General features: G+C 47.2%; 1 protein-coding gene and 1 long non-coding RNA gene across 12 annotated transcripts in view; both read right to left on the minus strand.

The window, feature by feature from the left end:
- Window positions 1-16,891, minus strand: part of LOC118378188 (tight junction protein ZO-1-like) — a 287,079-nt gene that overhangs the window by 1,992 nt on the left and 268,196 nt on the right. For all 10 annotated transcript variants that reach the window (XM_052466581.1, XM_052466587.1, XM_052466586.1 and 7 more), the window contains 4 exons: window positions 14,893-15,081; window positions 14,045-14,181; window positions 9,769-10,258; window positions 14-231 (listed from right to left, as the gene is read on the minus strand). In XM_052466581.1, the coding sequence (XP_052322541.1) occupies window positions 14-231; window positions 9,769-10,258; window positions 14,045-14,181; window positions 14,893-15,081 (1,034 nt within the window). The remainder of the gene's footprint in view (window positions 1-13; window positions 232-9,768; window positions 10,259-14,044; window positions 14,182-14,892; window positions 15,082-16,891) is intronic.
- LOC127908395 (uncharacterized) lies at window positions 7,118-9,747 on the minus strand. 2 transcript variants are annotated; one of them, XR_008067090.1, is made up of 4 exons: window positions 9,197-9,747; window positions 9,011-9,059; window positions 7,769-7,812; window positions 7,118-7,724 (listed from the first exon to the last, which is right to left on the minus strand). It is a non-coding gene; the product is annotated as an uncharacterized LOC127908395 (long non-coding RNA). The 2 variants fall into 2 exon arrangements; XR_008067089.1 differs by having other exon boundaries at window positions 9,153-9,747.

A 16,891-nucleotide genomic window follows, 5' to 3' on the forward strand; every position in this document is an offset into this window, starting at 1 on the left:
GCATTAGAAATACCTTTCTCCTTGTCCAGGGGGGGCAGGATGCTGTTGTCCCGGCAAACCTTGAAATAGATCTCCTGTTCTATGCTGTCGGGGATGGCTCCCTGGGGGATGATGATGCTGACTCCTGTCTCGATGGAGCTCAGCACCCCGCCGTTACAGTTGAAGATCCCACGGGCCGTGGCCACCACTGTGTGACCTTCGTCCTCCTCGTCATCCTCCAGAGCACTGGGGCTAGAGAGGAGGGAGAGTTAGTGACTGTTAGTTACTAGACCATCCTGTCAAGACCACTGGGGCTAGAGAGGAGGGAGAGTTAATAGACCATCCTGTATAGACCACTGGGGCTAGAGAGGAGGGAGAGTTAGTGACTGTTAGTTACTAGACCATCCTGTATAGACCACTGGGGCTAGAGAGGAGGGAGAGTTAGTGACTGTTAGTTACTAGACCATCCTGTATAGACCACTGGGGCTAGAGAGGAAGGAGAGTTAATAGACCATCCTGTATAGACCACTGGGGCTAGAGAGGAGGGAGAGTTAGTGACTGTTAGTTAATAGACCATCCTGTATAGACCACTGGGGCTAGAGAGGAAGGAGAGTTAATAGACCATCCTGTATAGACCACTGGGGGTAGAGAGGAGGGAGAGTTAGTGACTGTTAGTTACTAGACCATCCTGTATAGACCACTGGGGCTAGAGAGGAGGGAGAGTTAATAGACCATCCTGTATAGACCACTGGGGCTAGAGAGGAAGGAGAGTTACTAGACCATCCTGTATAGACCACTGGGGCTAGAGAGGAGGGAGAGTTAATAGACCATCCTGTATAGACCACTGGGGCTAGAGAGGAAGGAGAGTTAATAGACCATCCTGTATAGACCACTGGGGCTAGAGAGGAGGGAGAGTTAATAGACCATCCTGTAAAGACCACTGGGGCTAGAGAGGAAGGAGAGTTAATAGACCATCCTGTATAGACCACTGGGGCTAGAGAGGAGGGAGAGTTAATAGACCATCCTGTATAGACCACTGGGGCTAGAGAGGAAGGAGAGTTAATAGACCATCCTGTATAGACCACTGGGGCTAGAGAGGAGGGAGAGTTAGTGACTGTTAGTTACTAGACCATCCTGTATAGACCACTGGGGCTAGAGAGGAGGGAGAGTTAATAGACCATCCTGTATAGACCACTGGGGCTAGAGAGGAGGGAGAGTTAGTGACTGTTAGTTAATAGACCATCCTGTATAGACCACTGGGGCTAGAGAGGAGGGAGAGTTAGTGACTGTTAGTTACTAGACCATCCTGTATAGACCACTGGGGCTAGAGAGGAAGGAGAGTTAGTGACTGTTAGTTAATAGACCATCCTGTATAGACCACTGGGGCTAGAGAGGAGGGAGAGTTAGTGACTGTTAGTTAATAGACCATCCTGTATAGACCACTGGGGCTAGAGAGGAAGGAGAGTTAGTGACTGTTAGTTAATAGACCATCCTGTATAGACCACTGGGGCTAGAGAGGAAGGAGAGTTAGTGACTGTTAGTTAATAGACCATCCTGTATAGACCACTGGGGCTAGAGAGGAAGGAGAGTTAATAGACCATCCTGTATAGACCACTGGGGCAAGAGAGGAGGGAGAGTTAATAGACCATCCTGTATAGACCACTGGGGCTAGAGAGGAAGGAGAGTTAATATACCATCCTGTATAGACTAGAGGTTCCCAAACTTTCTCACTCAGGCCCCCCTTCCAGCATTGGGGAATCCCCAGCCCGCCACATCTATGGGCACAAGCACTGTTCATGACACTAACTGTTCACACCCCTCTTGTTGGCAGAGAGAACATGGTGCAGGTTTAAAGCTTAGTTCCTGCAATTCTACACATTTTGTCATGGGGCGCAGAGACATTTTTGCAGGCCTCCCCTGTCGACCCCGGGCGCTCCACCCTAGTGGGCACACCCTACACTTGACTAGAGGGGCAGGACAAGGAGGAGAGCTAGAGGGGGAGAGGTGGAAGGGAGGGGAGCAGGGGGTGAGACGAAAGGGACGAGAGGGAGGAGAGGTGGAAGGGAGGGGAGCAGGGGGGGGTGGGTGAGACGAGAAGGAGGAGAGGTGGAAGGGAGCGGAGCAGGGGGAGGTGGGTGAGACGAGAGGGAGGAGAGGTGGAAGGGAGGGGAGCAGGGGGGTGGGTGGGTGAGACGAGAGGGAGGAGAGGTGGAAGGGAGGGGAGCAGGGGGTGGGTGGGTGAGACGAGAGGGAGGAGAGGTGGAAGGGAGGGGAACAGGGGGGGTGAGACGAGAGGGGGGTAACGAAGCCAAGCTACAAGGTCATAAATACCCATCCTCAGATGTATAATTATTCCATTGCTTCTGTGTGACATTGTTCAAGACAGGTAATGAGTATTGATACGGTACGTTTGTTTTGGTGTGAGGCAGAGCTACAGAAAATGACTTCTACAACATCAGCAGAGCAGGACAAATGCAGCCATAGAGGTCATACTGAGAACTGAGCTTTAACATTCAGACGCTTTTATCCGGAGCGACTGTGACCCCAGCGGGAATCAAACCCACGATCCTCGGCTTTGCACGAGCCATGCTCTACCAACGTAGCCATGCTCTACCAACGTAGCCATGCTCTATAGCCATGCTCTACCAACGTAGCCATGCTCTACCAACGTAGCCATGCTCTATAGCCATGCTCTACCAACGTAGCCATGCTCTACCAACGTAGCCATGCTCTACCAACGTAGTCATGCTCTATAGCCATGCTCTACCAACGTAGCCATGCTCTATAGCCATGCTCTATAGCAGGGGTGTCAAAGTCAAATGGACGGAGGGCCAAAAATTTAGCTACAAGCCGAGGGCCGGACTGTTCGAATGTTCATTGAAAATTTTTTAAATGACGCATATAGTCTAGTGAACCTAATTGAACCTACTGAAAACCTAACAAATATATTCCAATATGATCAGATAAATAAAGCAATATTTTCTTATGGCTCTGTCAGTAATCTTTAATTTTCAACAGACACAAAAGACAAATTTCCTTTATATAAAAATCCCCATAACATGAACATTAAATGAAAGAAACCGGTATTCAAGGCACCATCAGTAGCCTATATTTTCTATTTTAGCAAAAGTGGGCTAAATTTACTTCAAAGAAAAAAACAATAATAGCAATTTTCTATCATCCACTCAACTGAAATATTTTTAAAATATAATTGGATTGAAATACAATAAAATAAAGTGCAAAAATCTATTAATCAAAAACAACACTTTGTTTAAGGAGAAGTAACATGCAGTGAAAACAAATATTAAACTTTAACTTTTAAACTTGAACTGAGTAAAAACTGTAAATATGTGATTGCACAGTAATGTTCACTTGTTTGAGGTTGAGGGTGATACTTGGTGGTGTCCCATCTTTTCCACAAGTTCATCAATGTTGGGGGTAAGGCTCTGAGCTGAGGAAATCCTCAGAATTGAGTGGAGGTGTTCAGCAGTAAGTCGACTTCTGTGTGATGTTTTGTTCAAGTTCATCAAAGAAAACAGTTGTTCACACAGGTATGTGCTGCCAAACATAGACAACGTTTGAGCAGCCTGGATGCGCAGCTGGGGCATTGTGTCGGGAGGAAACGGGCGAACTCCGCAGCACCCACTGCCGCATATTTTGCCCTCAGTGCATCATTGCATTGGAGGTCAATCAACTCCATTTGGAGGTTTGGTGGTGAGCTTTCCACGTCAACAGCAAATGGGTTACCGAGCAGTTCAACCTGCTTTTTGTGCTTCAAAGTCAGCAAATCGGCGTCGAAAGTCAGCGGCAAGCATACCTATTTTATCAGCCAACTGTGCGCTCGGGAACGCACTGGTAGAGAGCTTCTCTTTCATGGTCTGGCAGCTGGGAAAGTGGCTCAAATTTTCTTTCCGCATCTGCGTCTCCCACAGAGTCAGTTTGGTTTTAAATGCCTTCACTGTACTGTACATATCAGAGATGACACGATCCCGACCCTGCAGCTGCAAGTTCATTGCATTCAGATGACTCGTAATGTCACACAGAAAAGCCATTTCACACAGAAACATTTCGTCTCGGAGTTGTGTTGTGTCTTTCCCTTTGCTGTCCAAGAACAGACAAATCTCCTCACGAAGCTCGAAACATCTTTGAAGCACCTTTCCCTGGCTTAGCCATCGCACCTCTGTGTGATAAGGCAAATCACCATGCTCCGTTTCTAACTCCGTCAGAAATGCCTTGAACTGGCGGTGATTCAAACCTTTGGCTCTGATAAAGTTAACTGTGCGCGTGATGATGCTCATTACATGCTCCATTTTCAAGGCTTTACCGCACAACGCTTCCTGGTGTATGATACAATGATAAGCTGTCAGCTCACCTGTCGCGTTTTCCTCTTGCATCTTTTCCCGTATCTTCGCCACCAGTCCGCTCCTGTGTCCACACATCGCAGGTGCTCCGTCGGTTGTCAAACCCACAAGTTTTTCCCAAGGCAGCTCCATCTCATTTACACATCTTGACACCTCTTCATACAAATCATGCCCCGTAGTTGTGCCATGCATAGGACGTAAAGCCAAAAACTCCTCTGTCACGCTTAGGCTGGAGTCCACTCCGCGGATGAAAATTGACAACTGGGCAATGTCAGAAATGTCGGTGCTCTCATCCACAGCCAAGGAATATGCAATGAAATCTTTTCCCTTTTTCACAAGCTGCTCTTTTAGATTGATGGACAACTGGTCTACTCTCTCGGCAATGGTGTTTCTGCTCAGACTCACATTTAAAAAGAGTTGCCTTTTTCTGGGCAAACTTCGTCACAAACTTTAATCATGCAGTTTTTGATGAAATCCCCCTCCGTAAATGGCCGGGCTGATTTAGCGATCTCTTCTGCCAAAATAAAACTGGCCTTGACAGCAGCCTGGCCTTGTGATTTGGCTTTTTGAACAGAGCCTGTCGAGATTTGAGGCCTCGTTTTAATTCCTCTGCCTTTTGTAGCCTTTGTTCCATGTCCATATTCTTGTTTTTGTCCGCGTGTTTCGTTTCATAATGTCGTCTCAGATTATACTCTTTCAGTACCGCCACACTTTCTCCACACAGAAGACACACAGGTTTTCCAGCTACCTCCGTGAACAAATACTCCGACTCCCACCTTGTTTGAAACCCCGGTTCTCAGTGTCCACCTTCCGTTTTGCCATTTTTGATGGGTATCTGAAAGTTAATTTTACTGTGATGCTGACAACTGCTGTGCCAATAAATATTGAAATGAAGCAGCCTACTGCTCGGTGCGTCACCGTTGCATTGTGGGAAATGTAGTATTGGTGCGTGTAAAAGATCTGCGGGCTGCCGGCTTGCTGCGGTCTGCGGGCGGTTCTAATAATAAATCAAGATCATCCCAGGGGCCGTAAAAAACCTTCTCGCGGGCCGGATGTGGCCCGCGGGCCTTGACTCTGACATATGTGCTCTATAGCCATGCACTACCAACATAGCCATGCTCTACCAACATAGTCATGCTCTATAGCCATGCTCTACCAACGTAGCCATGCTCTATAGCCATGCTCTACCAACGTAGTCATGCTCTATAGCCATGCTCTACCAACGTAGCCATGATCTATAGCCATGCTCTACCAACGTAGCCATGCTCTACCAACGTAGCCATGCTCTACCAACGTAGCCATGCACTACCAACGTAGCCATGCTCTATAGCCATGCTCTACCAACGTAGCCATGCTCTACCAACGTAGTCATGCTCTATAGCCATGCTCTACCAACGTAGCCATGCTCTATAGCCATGCTCTACCAACGTAGCCATGCTCTACCAACGTAGTCATGCTCTATAGCCATGCTCTACCAACGTAGCCATGATCTATAGCCATGCTCTACCAACGTAGCCATACTCTACCAACGTAGTCATGCTCTATAGCCATGCTCTACCAACGTAGTCATGCTCTATAGCATGCTCTACCAACGTAGCCATGCTCTATAGCCATGCTCTACCAACGTAGCCATGCTCTATAGTCACGCTCTACCAACGTAGCCATGCTCTATAGCCATGCTCTACCAACGTAGCCATGTTCTATAGCCATGCTCTACCAACGTAGTCATGCTCTACCAACGTAGTCATGCTCTACCAACGTAGCCATGCTCTACCAACGTAGCCATGCTCTATAGTCACGCTCTACCAACGTAGCCATGCTCTACCAACGTAGCCATGCTCTACCAACGTAGCCATGCTCTACCAACATAGCCATGCTCTATAGCCATGCTCTACCAACGTAGCCATGCTCTACCAACGTAGTCATGCTCTATAGCCATGCTCTACCAACGTAGCCATGCTCTATAGCCATGCTCTACCAACGTAGCCATGCTCTATAGCCATGCTCTACCAACGTAGTCATGCTCTACCAACGTAGCCATGCTCTACCAACGTAGCCATGCTCTACCAACGTAGCCATGCTCTACCAACGTAGCCATGCTCTACCAACGTAGCCATGCTCTATAGCCATGCTCTACCAACGTAGCCATGCTCTACCAACGTAGCCATGCTCTACCAACGTAGCCATGCTCTACCAACGTAGCCATGCTCTACCAACGTAGTCATGCTCTACCAACGTAGCCATGCTCTACCAACGTAGCCATGCTCTACCAACGTAGCCATGCTCTACCAACGTAGCCATGCTCTACCAACGTAGCCACGCTCTACCAACGTAGCCACGCTCTACCAACGTAGCCATGCTCTACCAACGTAGTCATGCTCTACCAACGTAGCCACGCTCTACCAACGTAGCCACGCTCTACCAACGTAGTCATGCTCTACCAACGTAGCCACGCTCTACCAACGTAGCCATGCTCTACCAACGTAGCCATGCTCTACCAACGTAGCCACGCTCTACCAACGTAGCCACGCTCCACCAATGTAGCCACGCTCTACCAACGTAGCCATGCTCCACCAATGTAGCCATGCTCTACCAACGTAGCCACGCTCACCAATGTAGCCACGCTCTACCAACGTAGCCATGCTCCACCAATATAGCCATGCTCTACCAACGTAGCCATGCTCTACCAACGTAGCCACGCTCCACCAACGTAGCCATGCTCTATAGCCATGCTCTACCAACGTAGCCATGCTCTACCAACGTAGCCACGCTCCACCAATGTAGCCATGCAGGATCAGTTAATGAGTCTGTAATTATGGCCGTTGCCTGTATATGATGCAGTTTATGCCGTGTGGACAGAATTAAATAGAACATTTGTATTGTATCTCTACGGCTTGAGTCATGTCATGAAATTAGTGTGTGTAGTCAGCCATAGATTTATTTTTTTACCTTTATTTAACCAGGCAAGTCAGTTAAGAACAAATTCTTATTTTCAATGACGGCCTAAGATCAGTGGGTTAACTGCTTGTTCAGGGGCAGAACGACAGATTTGTACCATGTCAGCTCAGGGGTTTGAACTTGCAACCTTCCAGGTTACTAGTCCACCGCTCTAACCACTAGGCTACCCTGCCGCTAACCACTACTACTACCTGACCAGATTATTACCTCATCCCCTTATCTAACAGGCTCTACTACTACCAGATTATTACCTCATCCCCTTATCTAACAGGGTCTACTACTACCAGATTATTACCTCATCCCCTTATCTAACAGGGTCTACTACTACCAGATTATTACCTCATCCCCTTATCTAACAGGGTCTACTACTACCAGATTATTACCTCATCCCCTTATCTAACAGGGTCTACCTGACCAGATTATTACCTCATCCCCTTATCTAACAGGCTCTACTACTACCAGATTATTACCTCATCCCCTTATCTAACAGGGTCTACTACTACCAGATTATTACCTCATCCCCTTATCTAACAGGGTCTACTACTACCAGATTATTACCTCATCCCCTTATCTAACAGGGTCTACTACTACCAGATTATTACCTCATCCCCTTATCTAACAGGCTCTACTACTACCAGATTATTACCTCATCCCCTTATCGAACAGCGTCTACCTGACCAGATTATTACCTCATCCCCTTATCTAACAGGCTCTACTACTACCAGATTATTACCTCATCCCCTTATTTAACAGGGTCTACTACTACCAGACCAGATTATTACCTCATCCCCTTATCTAACAGGGTCTACTTGACCAGATTATTACCTCATCCCCTTATCTAACAGGGTCTACTTGACCAGATTATTACCACATCCCCTTATCTAACAGGGTCTACTACTACCAGATTATTACCTCATCCCCTTATCTAACAGGGTCTACCTGACCAGATTATTACCTCATCCCCTTATCTAACAGGGTCTACTACTACCTGACCAGATTATTACCTCATCCCTTTATCTAACAGGGTCTACTTGACCAGATTATTACCTCATCCCCTTATCTAACAGGTCTCTACTACTACCAGATTATTACCTCATCCCCTTATCTAACAGGGTCTACTACTACCAGATTATTACCTCATCCCCTTATCTAACAGGCTTTACTACTACCAGATTATTACCTCATCCCCTTATCGAACAGCGTCTACCTGACCAGATTATTACCTCATCCCCTTATCTAACAGGCTCTACTACTACCAGATTATTACCTCATCCCCTTATTTAACAGGGTCTACTACTACCAGACCAGATTATTACCTCATCCCCTTATCTAACAGGGTCTACTTGACCAGATTATTACCTCATCCCCTTATCTAACAGGGTCTACCTGACCAGATTATTACCTCATCCCCTTATCTAACAGGGTCTACCTGACCAGATTATTACCTCATCCCCTTATCTAACAGGGTCTACTACTACCTGACCAGATTATTACCTCATCCCTTTATCTAACAGGGTCTACTTGACCAGATTATTACCACATCCCCTTATCTAACAGGCTCTACTACTACCAGATTATTACCTCATCCCCTTATCTAACAGGGTCTACCTGACCAGATTATTACCTCATCCCCTTATCTAACAGGCTCTACTACTACCAGATTATTACCTCATCCCCTTATTTAACAGGGTCTACTACTACCAGATTATTACCTCATCCCCTTATCTAACAGGGTCTACTACTACCTGACCAGATTATTACCTCATCCCTTTATCTAACAGGGTCTACCTGACCAGATTATTACCTCATCCCCTTATCTAACAGGGTCTACTACTACCCTGACCAGATTATTACCTCATCCCCTTATCTAACAGGGTCTACTACTACCAGATTATTACCTCATCCCCTTATCTAACAGGGTCTACTACTACCAGATTATTACCTCATCCCCTTATCTAACAGGGTCTACTACTACCAGATTATTACCTCATCCCCTTATCTAACAGGGTCTACTACTACCAGATTATTACCTCATCCCCCTTATCTAACAGGGTCTACTACTACCAGATTATTACCTCATCCCCCTTATCTAACAGGGTCTACTACTACCAGATTATTACCTCATCCCCATTACATAACAGGTATGTCATTGGGCACGGTGTTGTCTGTATAATGCTGTGTATGTTCAAGTGATGTGATAAGTACGTCAACTGTATATACCGTTTGTGGGTGGAGGGGGGCGGGGCTAGAGGCAGAACAAGACAGACTACAGTGCAAGGTGTATAGTAAAGTCTGGATAGAAGTATCAGATAAATTACCATACTGAAACAACCTGCCAAACAAACATCTACCCATTTTGTCAAGATGTTCGGATCTTTTTGGCTTTTAACAACGGCTGCCGGACCAGAGATAGAGAGTCCTGTTCAATGTTACACAACCCCCTGAATTCACTTCAACGGTATCTCCTTACCTGACAGGTATGGCCTTGGACACAGCATTGTTGACTAAATTGTTGTGCTGCTGGTACTTGGGCCCCCTGTTGTCCGTGGTGCGTGTGAACGTGTCCAGTCCACTGTCGTGGTCCAGGGCCTGAGGAGACAGCGGCGGCTTGGTCCTGCTGTTGTTGTTGACCACACTGGGTTTAGGGTTGCTGCTACTGATCAGGAGGTCTGTCTTCCCACTGTCGTTGGGGAGGAGGTTGTGGTTGAACTTGGGGCTTTCAAACTTCCTCTCAAAGGGCCGGGCTGAGGAGGTGTACGGTTTAGGGACGTATCGGTTGTAGCTTTGTGGGGTGGGAGTGGTTCCAGGGGTTTTGGGGGGTGCGTCAGTGCCGTTGACCCCCACTGGGGACCTCTGGGCCAGGTAGGGCTGGGAAGGGGGGTCCTGGAGGACAGGGGGGCGGAGACCAGAGAGGTCAAGTTTTGGAGAGGAGCTGAGGAGCTGGTCGGGGTGAGAGTTCACTGGAGAGAGAGGGAAAGAGACATGAGTACCTACATACAGCCAGCCAGAGGTCAACTATGGATGTGAGTACCTACATACAGCCAGCCAGAGGTCAACTAGGGATGTGAGTACCTACATACAGCCAGAGGTCAACTAGGGATGTGAGTACCTACATACAGCCAGAGGTCAACTAGGGATGTGAGTACCTACATACAGCCAGCCAGAGGTCAACTAGGGATGTGAGTAACTACATAAAGCCAGAGGTCAACTAGGGATGTGAGTACCTACATACAGCCAGCCAGAGGTCAACTAGGGATGTGAGTACCTACATAAAGCCAGAGGTCAACTAGGGATGTGAGTACCTACATAAAGCCAGAGGTCAACTAGGGATGTGAGTACCTACATACAGCCAGCCAGAGGTCAACTAGGGATGTGAGTACCTACATACAGCCAGAGGTCAACTAGGGATGTGAGTACCTACATACAGCCAGCCAGAGGTCAACTAGGGATGTGAGTACCTACATAAAGCCAGAGGTCAACTAGGGATGTGAGTACCTACAGAAAGCCAGAGGTCAACTAGGGATGTGAGTACCTACATACAGCCAGCCAGAGGTCTACTAGGGATGTGAGTACCTACATACAACCAGCCAGAGGTCTACTAGGGTTGTGAGTACCTACATACAGCCAGAGGTCAACTAGGGATGTGAGTACCTACATACAGCCAGCCAGAGGTCAACTTGGGATGTGAGTACCTACATACAGCCAGCCAGAGGTCAACTAGGGATGTGCGTACCTACATTAAGCCAGAGGTCAACTAGGGATGTGAGTGCCTACATACAGCCAGCCAGAGGTCAACTAGGGATGTGAGTACCTACATTAAGCCAGAGGTCAACTAGGGATGTGAGTACCTACATACAGCCAGAGGTCAACTAGGGATGTGAGTACCTACATACAGCCAGCCAGAGGTCAACTAGGGATGTGAGTACCTACATACAGCCAGCCAGAGGTCAACTAGGGATGTGAGTACCTACATACAGCCAGCCAGAGGTCAACTAGGGATGTGAGTACCTACATACAGCCAGCCAGAGGTCAACTAGGGATGTGAGTACCTACATAAAGCCAGAGGTCAACTAGGGATGTGAGTACCTACATACAGCCAGAGGTCAACTAGGGATGTGAGTACCTACATACAGCCAGCCAGAGGTCAACTAGGGATGTGAGTACCTACATACAGCCAGAGGTCAACTAGGGATGTGAGTACCTACATAAAGCCAGAGGTCAACTAGGGATGTGAGTACCTACATACAGCCAGAGGTCAACTAGGGATGTGAGTACCTACAGAAAGCCAGAGGTCAACTAGGGATGTGAGTACCTACATACAGCCAGCCAGAGGTCAACTAGGGATGTGAGTACCTACATACAACCAGCCAGAGGTCTACTAGGGTTGTGAGTACCTACATACAGCCAGAGGTCAACTAGGGATGTGAGTACCTACATACAGCCAGCCAGCCAGAGGTCAACTTGGGATGTGAGTACCTACATACAGCCAGCCAGAGGTCAACTAGGGATGTGAGTACCTATATTAAGCCAGAGGTCAACTAGGGATGTGAGTGCCTACATACAGCCAGCCAGAGGTCAACTAGGGATGTGAGTACCTACATTAAGCCATAGGTCAACTAGGGATGTGAGTACCTACATACAGCCAGCCAGAGGTCAACTAGGGATGTGAGTACCTACATACAGCCAGAGGTCAACTAGGGATGTGAGTACCTACATACAGCCAGAGGTCAACTAGGGATGTGAGTACCTACATACAGCCAGCCAGAGGTCAACTAGGGATGTGAGTACCTACATAGCCAGCCAGAGGTCAACTAGGGATGTGAGTACCTACATACAGCCAGCCAGAGGTCAACTAGGGATGTGAGTACCTACATACAGCCAGAGGTCAACTAGGGATGTGAGTACCTACATACAGCCAGCCAGAGGTCAACTAGGGATGTGAGTACCTACATAAAGCCAGAGGTCAACTAGGGATGTGAGTACCTACAGACAGCCAGAGGTCAACTAGGGATGTGAGTACCTACATACAGCCAGCCAGAGGTCTACTAGGGTTGTGAGTACCTACATACAGCCAGAGGTCAACTAGGGATGTGAGTGCCTACATACAGCCAGCCAGAGGTCAACTAGGGATGTGAGTACCTACATAAAGCCAGAGGTCAACTAGGGATGTGAGTACCTACAGAAAGCCAGAGGTCAACTAGGGATGTGAGTACCTACATACAGCCAGCCAGAGGTCTACTAGGGATGTGAGTACCTACATACAACCAGCCAGAGGTCTACTAGGGTTGTGAGTACCTACATAAAACCAGCCAGAGGTCAACTAGGGATGTGAGTACCTACATACAGCCAGCCAGAGGTCAACTAGGGATGTGAGTACCTACATACAGCCAGAGGTCAACTAGGGATGTGAGTACCTACATACAGCCAGCCAGAGGTCAACTAGGGATGTGAGTACCTACATACAGCCAGAGGTCAACTAGGGATGTGAGTACCTAAATACAGCCAGCCAGAGGTCAACTAGGGATGTGAGTACCTACATACAGCCAGCCAGAGGTCAACTAGGGATGTGAGTACCTACATACAGCCAGCCAGAGGTCAACTAGGGATGTGAGTACCTACATAAAGCCAGAGGTCAACTAGGGATGTGAGTACCTACATACAGCCAGCCAGAGGTCAACTAGGGATGTGAGTACCTACATACAGCCAGCCAGAGGTCAACTAGGGATGTGAGTACCTACATACAGCCAGCCAGAGGTCAACTAGGGATGTGAGTACCTACATAAAGCCAGAGGTCTACTAGGGATGTGAGTACCTACATAAAGTCAGAGGTCTACTAGGGATGTGAGTACCTACATAAAGTCAGAGGTCTAATAGGGATGTGAGTACCTACATACAGCCAGCCAGAGGTCAACTAGGGATGTGAGTACCTACATACAGCCAGCCAGAGGTCAACTAGGGATGTGAGTACCTACATACAGCCAGCCAGAGGTCAACTAGGGATGTGAGTACCTACATTAAGCCAGAGGTCTACTAGGGATGTGAGTACCTACATAAAGTCAGAGGTCTACTAGGGATGTGAGTACCTACATAAAGTCAGAGGTCTAATAGGGATGTGAGTACCTACATACAGCCAGCCAGAGGTCAACTAGGGATGTGAGTACCTACATACAGCCAGCCAGAGGTCAACTAGGGATGTGAGTACCTACATTAAGCCAGAGGTCAACTAGGGATGTGAGTACCTACATAAAGCCAGAGGTCAACTAGGAATGTGAGTACCTACATAAATCCAGAGGTCAACTACGGATGTGAGTACCTACATAAAGCCAGAGGTCAACTAGGAATGTGAGTACCTACATTAAGTCAGAGGTCAACTAGGGATGTGAGTACCTACATACAGCCAGCCAGAGGTCAACTAGGGATGTGAGTACCTACATTAAGCCAGAGGTCAACTAGGGATGTGAGTACCTACATAAAGTCAGAGGTCAACTAGGGATGTGAGTACCTACATTAAGTCAGAGGTCTACTAGGGATGTGAGTACCTACATAAAGTCAGAGGTCTAATAGGGATGTGAGTACCTACATACAGCCAGAGGTCAACTAAACTAGTACACTTAAAGATGTCAACTTAATTCTAAGTACTTTTAGCTGCCACAGTGCTCTGTAACAAATGTAACACTGTCTTTGATGGAGGTGGCTCCACTAATATTAGATAACACTTAGAGATCCCCTGAGACATCTATTCTTACCGTCGTTGGGGATGAGTTTAGGCAGGCTGTTGGGTGGTACAGCAGGACTGGGTGGTCCGTACTGAGACACAGGGCTGATCTGGGGGAGGGGCTCGTACCTCTTCTCTACCGGGCTCACCTTCTCCACAGACTCGGCCCTAAAGCACAGACACAAACAGAGGGTGTGTTTAAAGATCAACAACGTCACAGTCGAATTGGGCAGAATCATTTCATCTACAAATCACTGTCACTTTGAAGCCCCAACAACTCATGTGGTCAAGATTAGCAGTTCTGCCTCAGGACTTGATCCCTTTAAACGCGGTCAGCCTGACCTCCTGGCAGTCAGCCTGACCTCCTGGCAGTCAGCCTGACCTCCTGGCAGTCAGCCTGACCTCCGGGCAGTCAGCCTGACCTCCGGGCAGTCAGCCTGACCTCCGGGCAGTCAGCCTGACCTCCGGGCAGTCAGCCTGACCTCCTGGCAGTCAGCCTGACCTCCTGGCAGTCAGCCTGACCTCCGGGCAGTCAGCCTGACCTCCTGGCAGTCAGCCTGACCTCCAGGCAGTCAGCCTGACCTCCGGGCTGTGACCATAGTGATTGTAATTATCCTCTCAGATCTTTGGTACACGCGCCTTGGGGCTAGCTGTTGATTTGGGTAGGGTTGTAGGGGCAAGCCAGCTGGGTCTGCTGTAAAGGAAATGGTTCTAGGAGTTATGGGTAGTGTAGTTTACCTGTTTGTAGTTGGTTATGGGTAATATAGTATACCTGTTGTAAGGGTAAGCCAGCTGGGTCTGCTGTAAAGGAAATGGTTCTAGGAGTTATGGGTAGTGTAGTTTACCTGTTTGTAGTTGGTTATGGGTAATATAGTATACCTGTTGTAAGGGTAAGCCAGCTGGGTCTGTGGTGGGAAGCGGTTGACGCCAGGGCTGGGGTTCATGGCCTTGCTGTCGAAGCTGCGTCGGTCAAAGTAGGACAGCTGTTTCCTGTAGTACTCCTCATCCTCGTCAGCATCGCAGTTGTCCAGGGGTTTAGCCCCAGGGGGATTCTGGGACTCGGGGGCTCTGAGGGGGAGATGAGACACATCAGGGTTGGGCTCAATTCCATTTCAATTCAGAAAATAAAACCCACATTCCAAAATGTTCCAAATGGAAGAGAATTGTAATTAGAACGTCACGTGTACTTCCTGATTTCACTGGAATTAAAATGGAATTGAACCCAAAACCTTTATACACTTACGAATCCATTCCACAAAGTAGAGTGAGAGACAGAACGGGCAGTTAGAGAGCCACACAGGAGAAAGTAGAGCGAAGGACAGACATTGATAACAGAGGGACAGACGGTCAGACATTCAGAACTAGTAACACCGACCAGAGGGAGGGGGAGAGGGAGAGGTCTGGGGTCCGCTTACCAACCATGAACTAACAAAATGGGACAAACACCAAATTTAAACTCTGCATGCAGAAATCTCCAAAAATATCCTCTGTGTACAACGTAAAACACCAAATCATGCAGAGCAGAATTAGGTCGATACCCGCTAATAATCAAAATCCAGAAAAGAGACGTTAAATTCTACAACCACCTAGAAGGAAGCGATTCCCAAACCTTCCCTAAAGCCATCACCTACAGAGAGATGAACCTGGAGAAGAGTCCCCTAAGCAAGCTAGTCCTGGGGCTCTGTTCACAAACAGACCCCACAGAGCCCCAGGACAGCAGCACAATTAGACCCAACCAAATCATGAGTAAACAAAAAGATAATTACTTGACACATTGGAAAGAATTAACAAAAAAACAGAGCAAACTAGAATGCTATTTGGCCCTAAACAGAGAGTACACAGCGGCAGAATACCTGACCACTGTGACTGACCCAAAATTAAGGAAAGCTTTGACTATGTACAGACTCAGTGAGCATAGCCTTGCTATTGAGAAAGGTCGCCGTAGGCAGACATGGCTCTCAAGAGAAGACAGGCTATGTGCTCACTGCCCACAAAATGAGGTGGAAACTGAGCTGCACTTCCTAACCTCCTACCCAATGTATGACCATATCAGAGAGACATATTTTCCTCAGATTACACAGATCCACAAAGAATTAGAAAACAAATCCAATTTTGAAAAACTCCCATATATACTGGGTGAAATTCCACAGTGTGCATCACAGCAGCAAGATTTGTGACCTGTTGCCACAAACTAGTAAAGAACGAACACCATTGTAAATACAACCCATATTTATGTTTATTTATTTTCCCTTTTGTATTCCCTACTTGCACATGGTTACAACACTCTATATAGAGATAAGGACAATTGAAATGTCTTTATTCTTTTGGAACTTTTGTGAGTGATATTTACTGTTTATTTTTCACTTTTTGTTTATTATCTATTACATTTGCTTTGGCAATGTAAACATATGTTTCCCAAGCCGATAAAGACCCTTTCAATTGAAATGAAGAGACAGAGACACTAGATAGTGACATCACTGTGCTCAGTGGGTTGAATCTGTGTTTCACATACTGGTCGTTGCACTGTGGAACATGTCCACTAGGTGGAGCTCTGGGGTCGACTCTGATAAATTAACCAGGTAGATTTCCTTCCTCTCGGAAAGGACAAATCTCAGCATGATCCTTTACCCACCTCGTTTAATTTATTTATATAAATATCACTCGCACGCACACACACGCGCACGCGCACGCACACGCACACACACACACACACACACACACACACACACACACACACACACACACACACACACACACATAAAGATGAGCAGTAATGACTGTATAAAGTTTGCCATTTGTTTGTTTTTATATGATTTTATACCAATACATTTTGTATAACAAGTCATATAGGGTCAAAATGATTGAAATCCCTAAAGAT

The sequence above is a fragment of the Oncorhynchus keta genome, chromosome 17, assembly GCF_023373465.1.
Source record: "Oncorhynchus keta strain PuntledgeMale-10-30-2019 chromosome 17, Oket_V2, whole genome shotgun sequence".
NCBI lineage: Eukaryota > Metazoa > Chordata > Actinopteri > Salmoniformes > Salmonidae > Oncorhynchus > Oncorhynchus keta.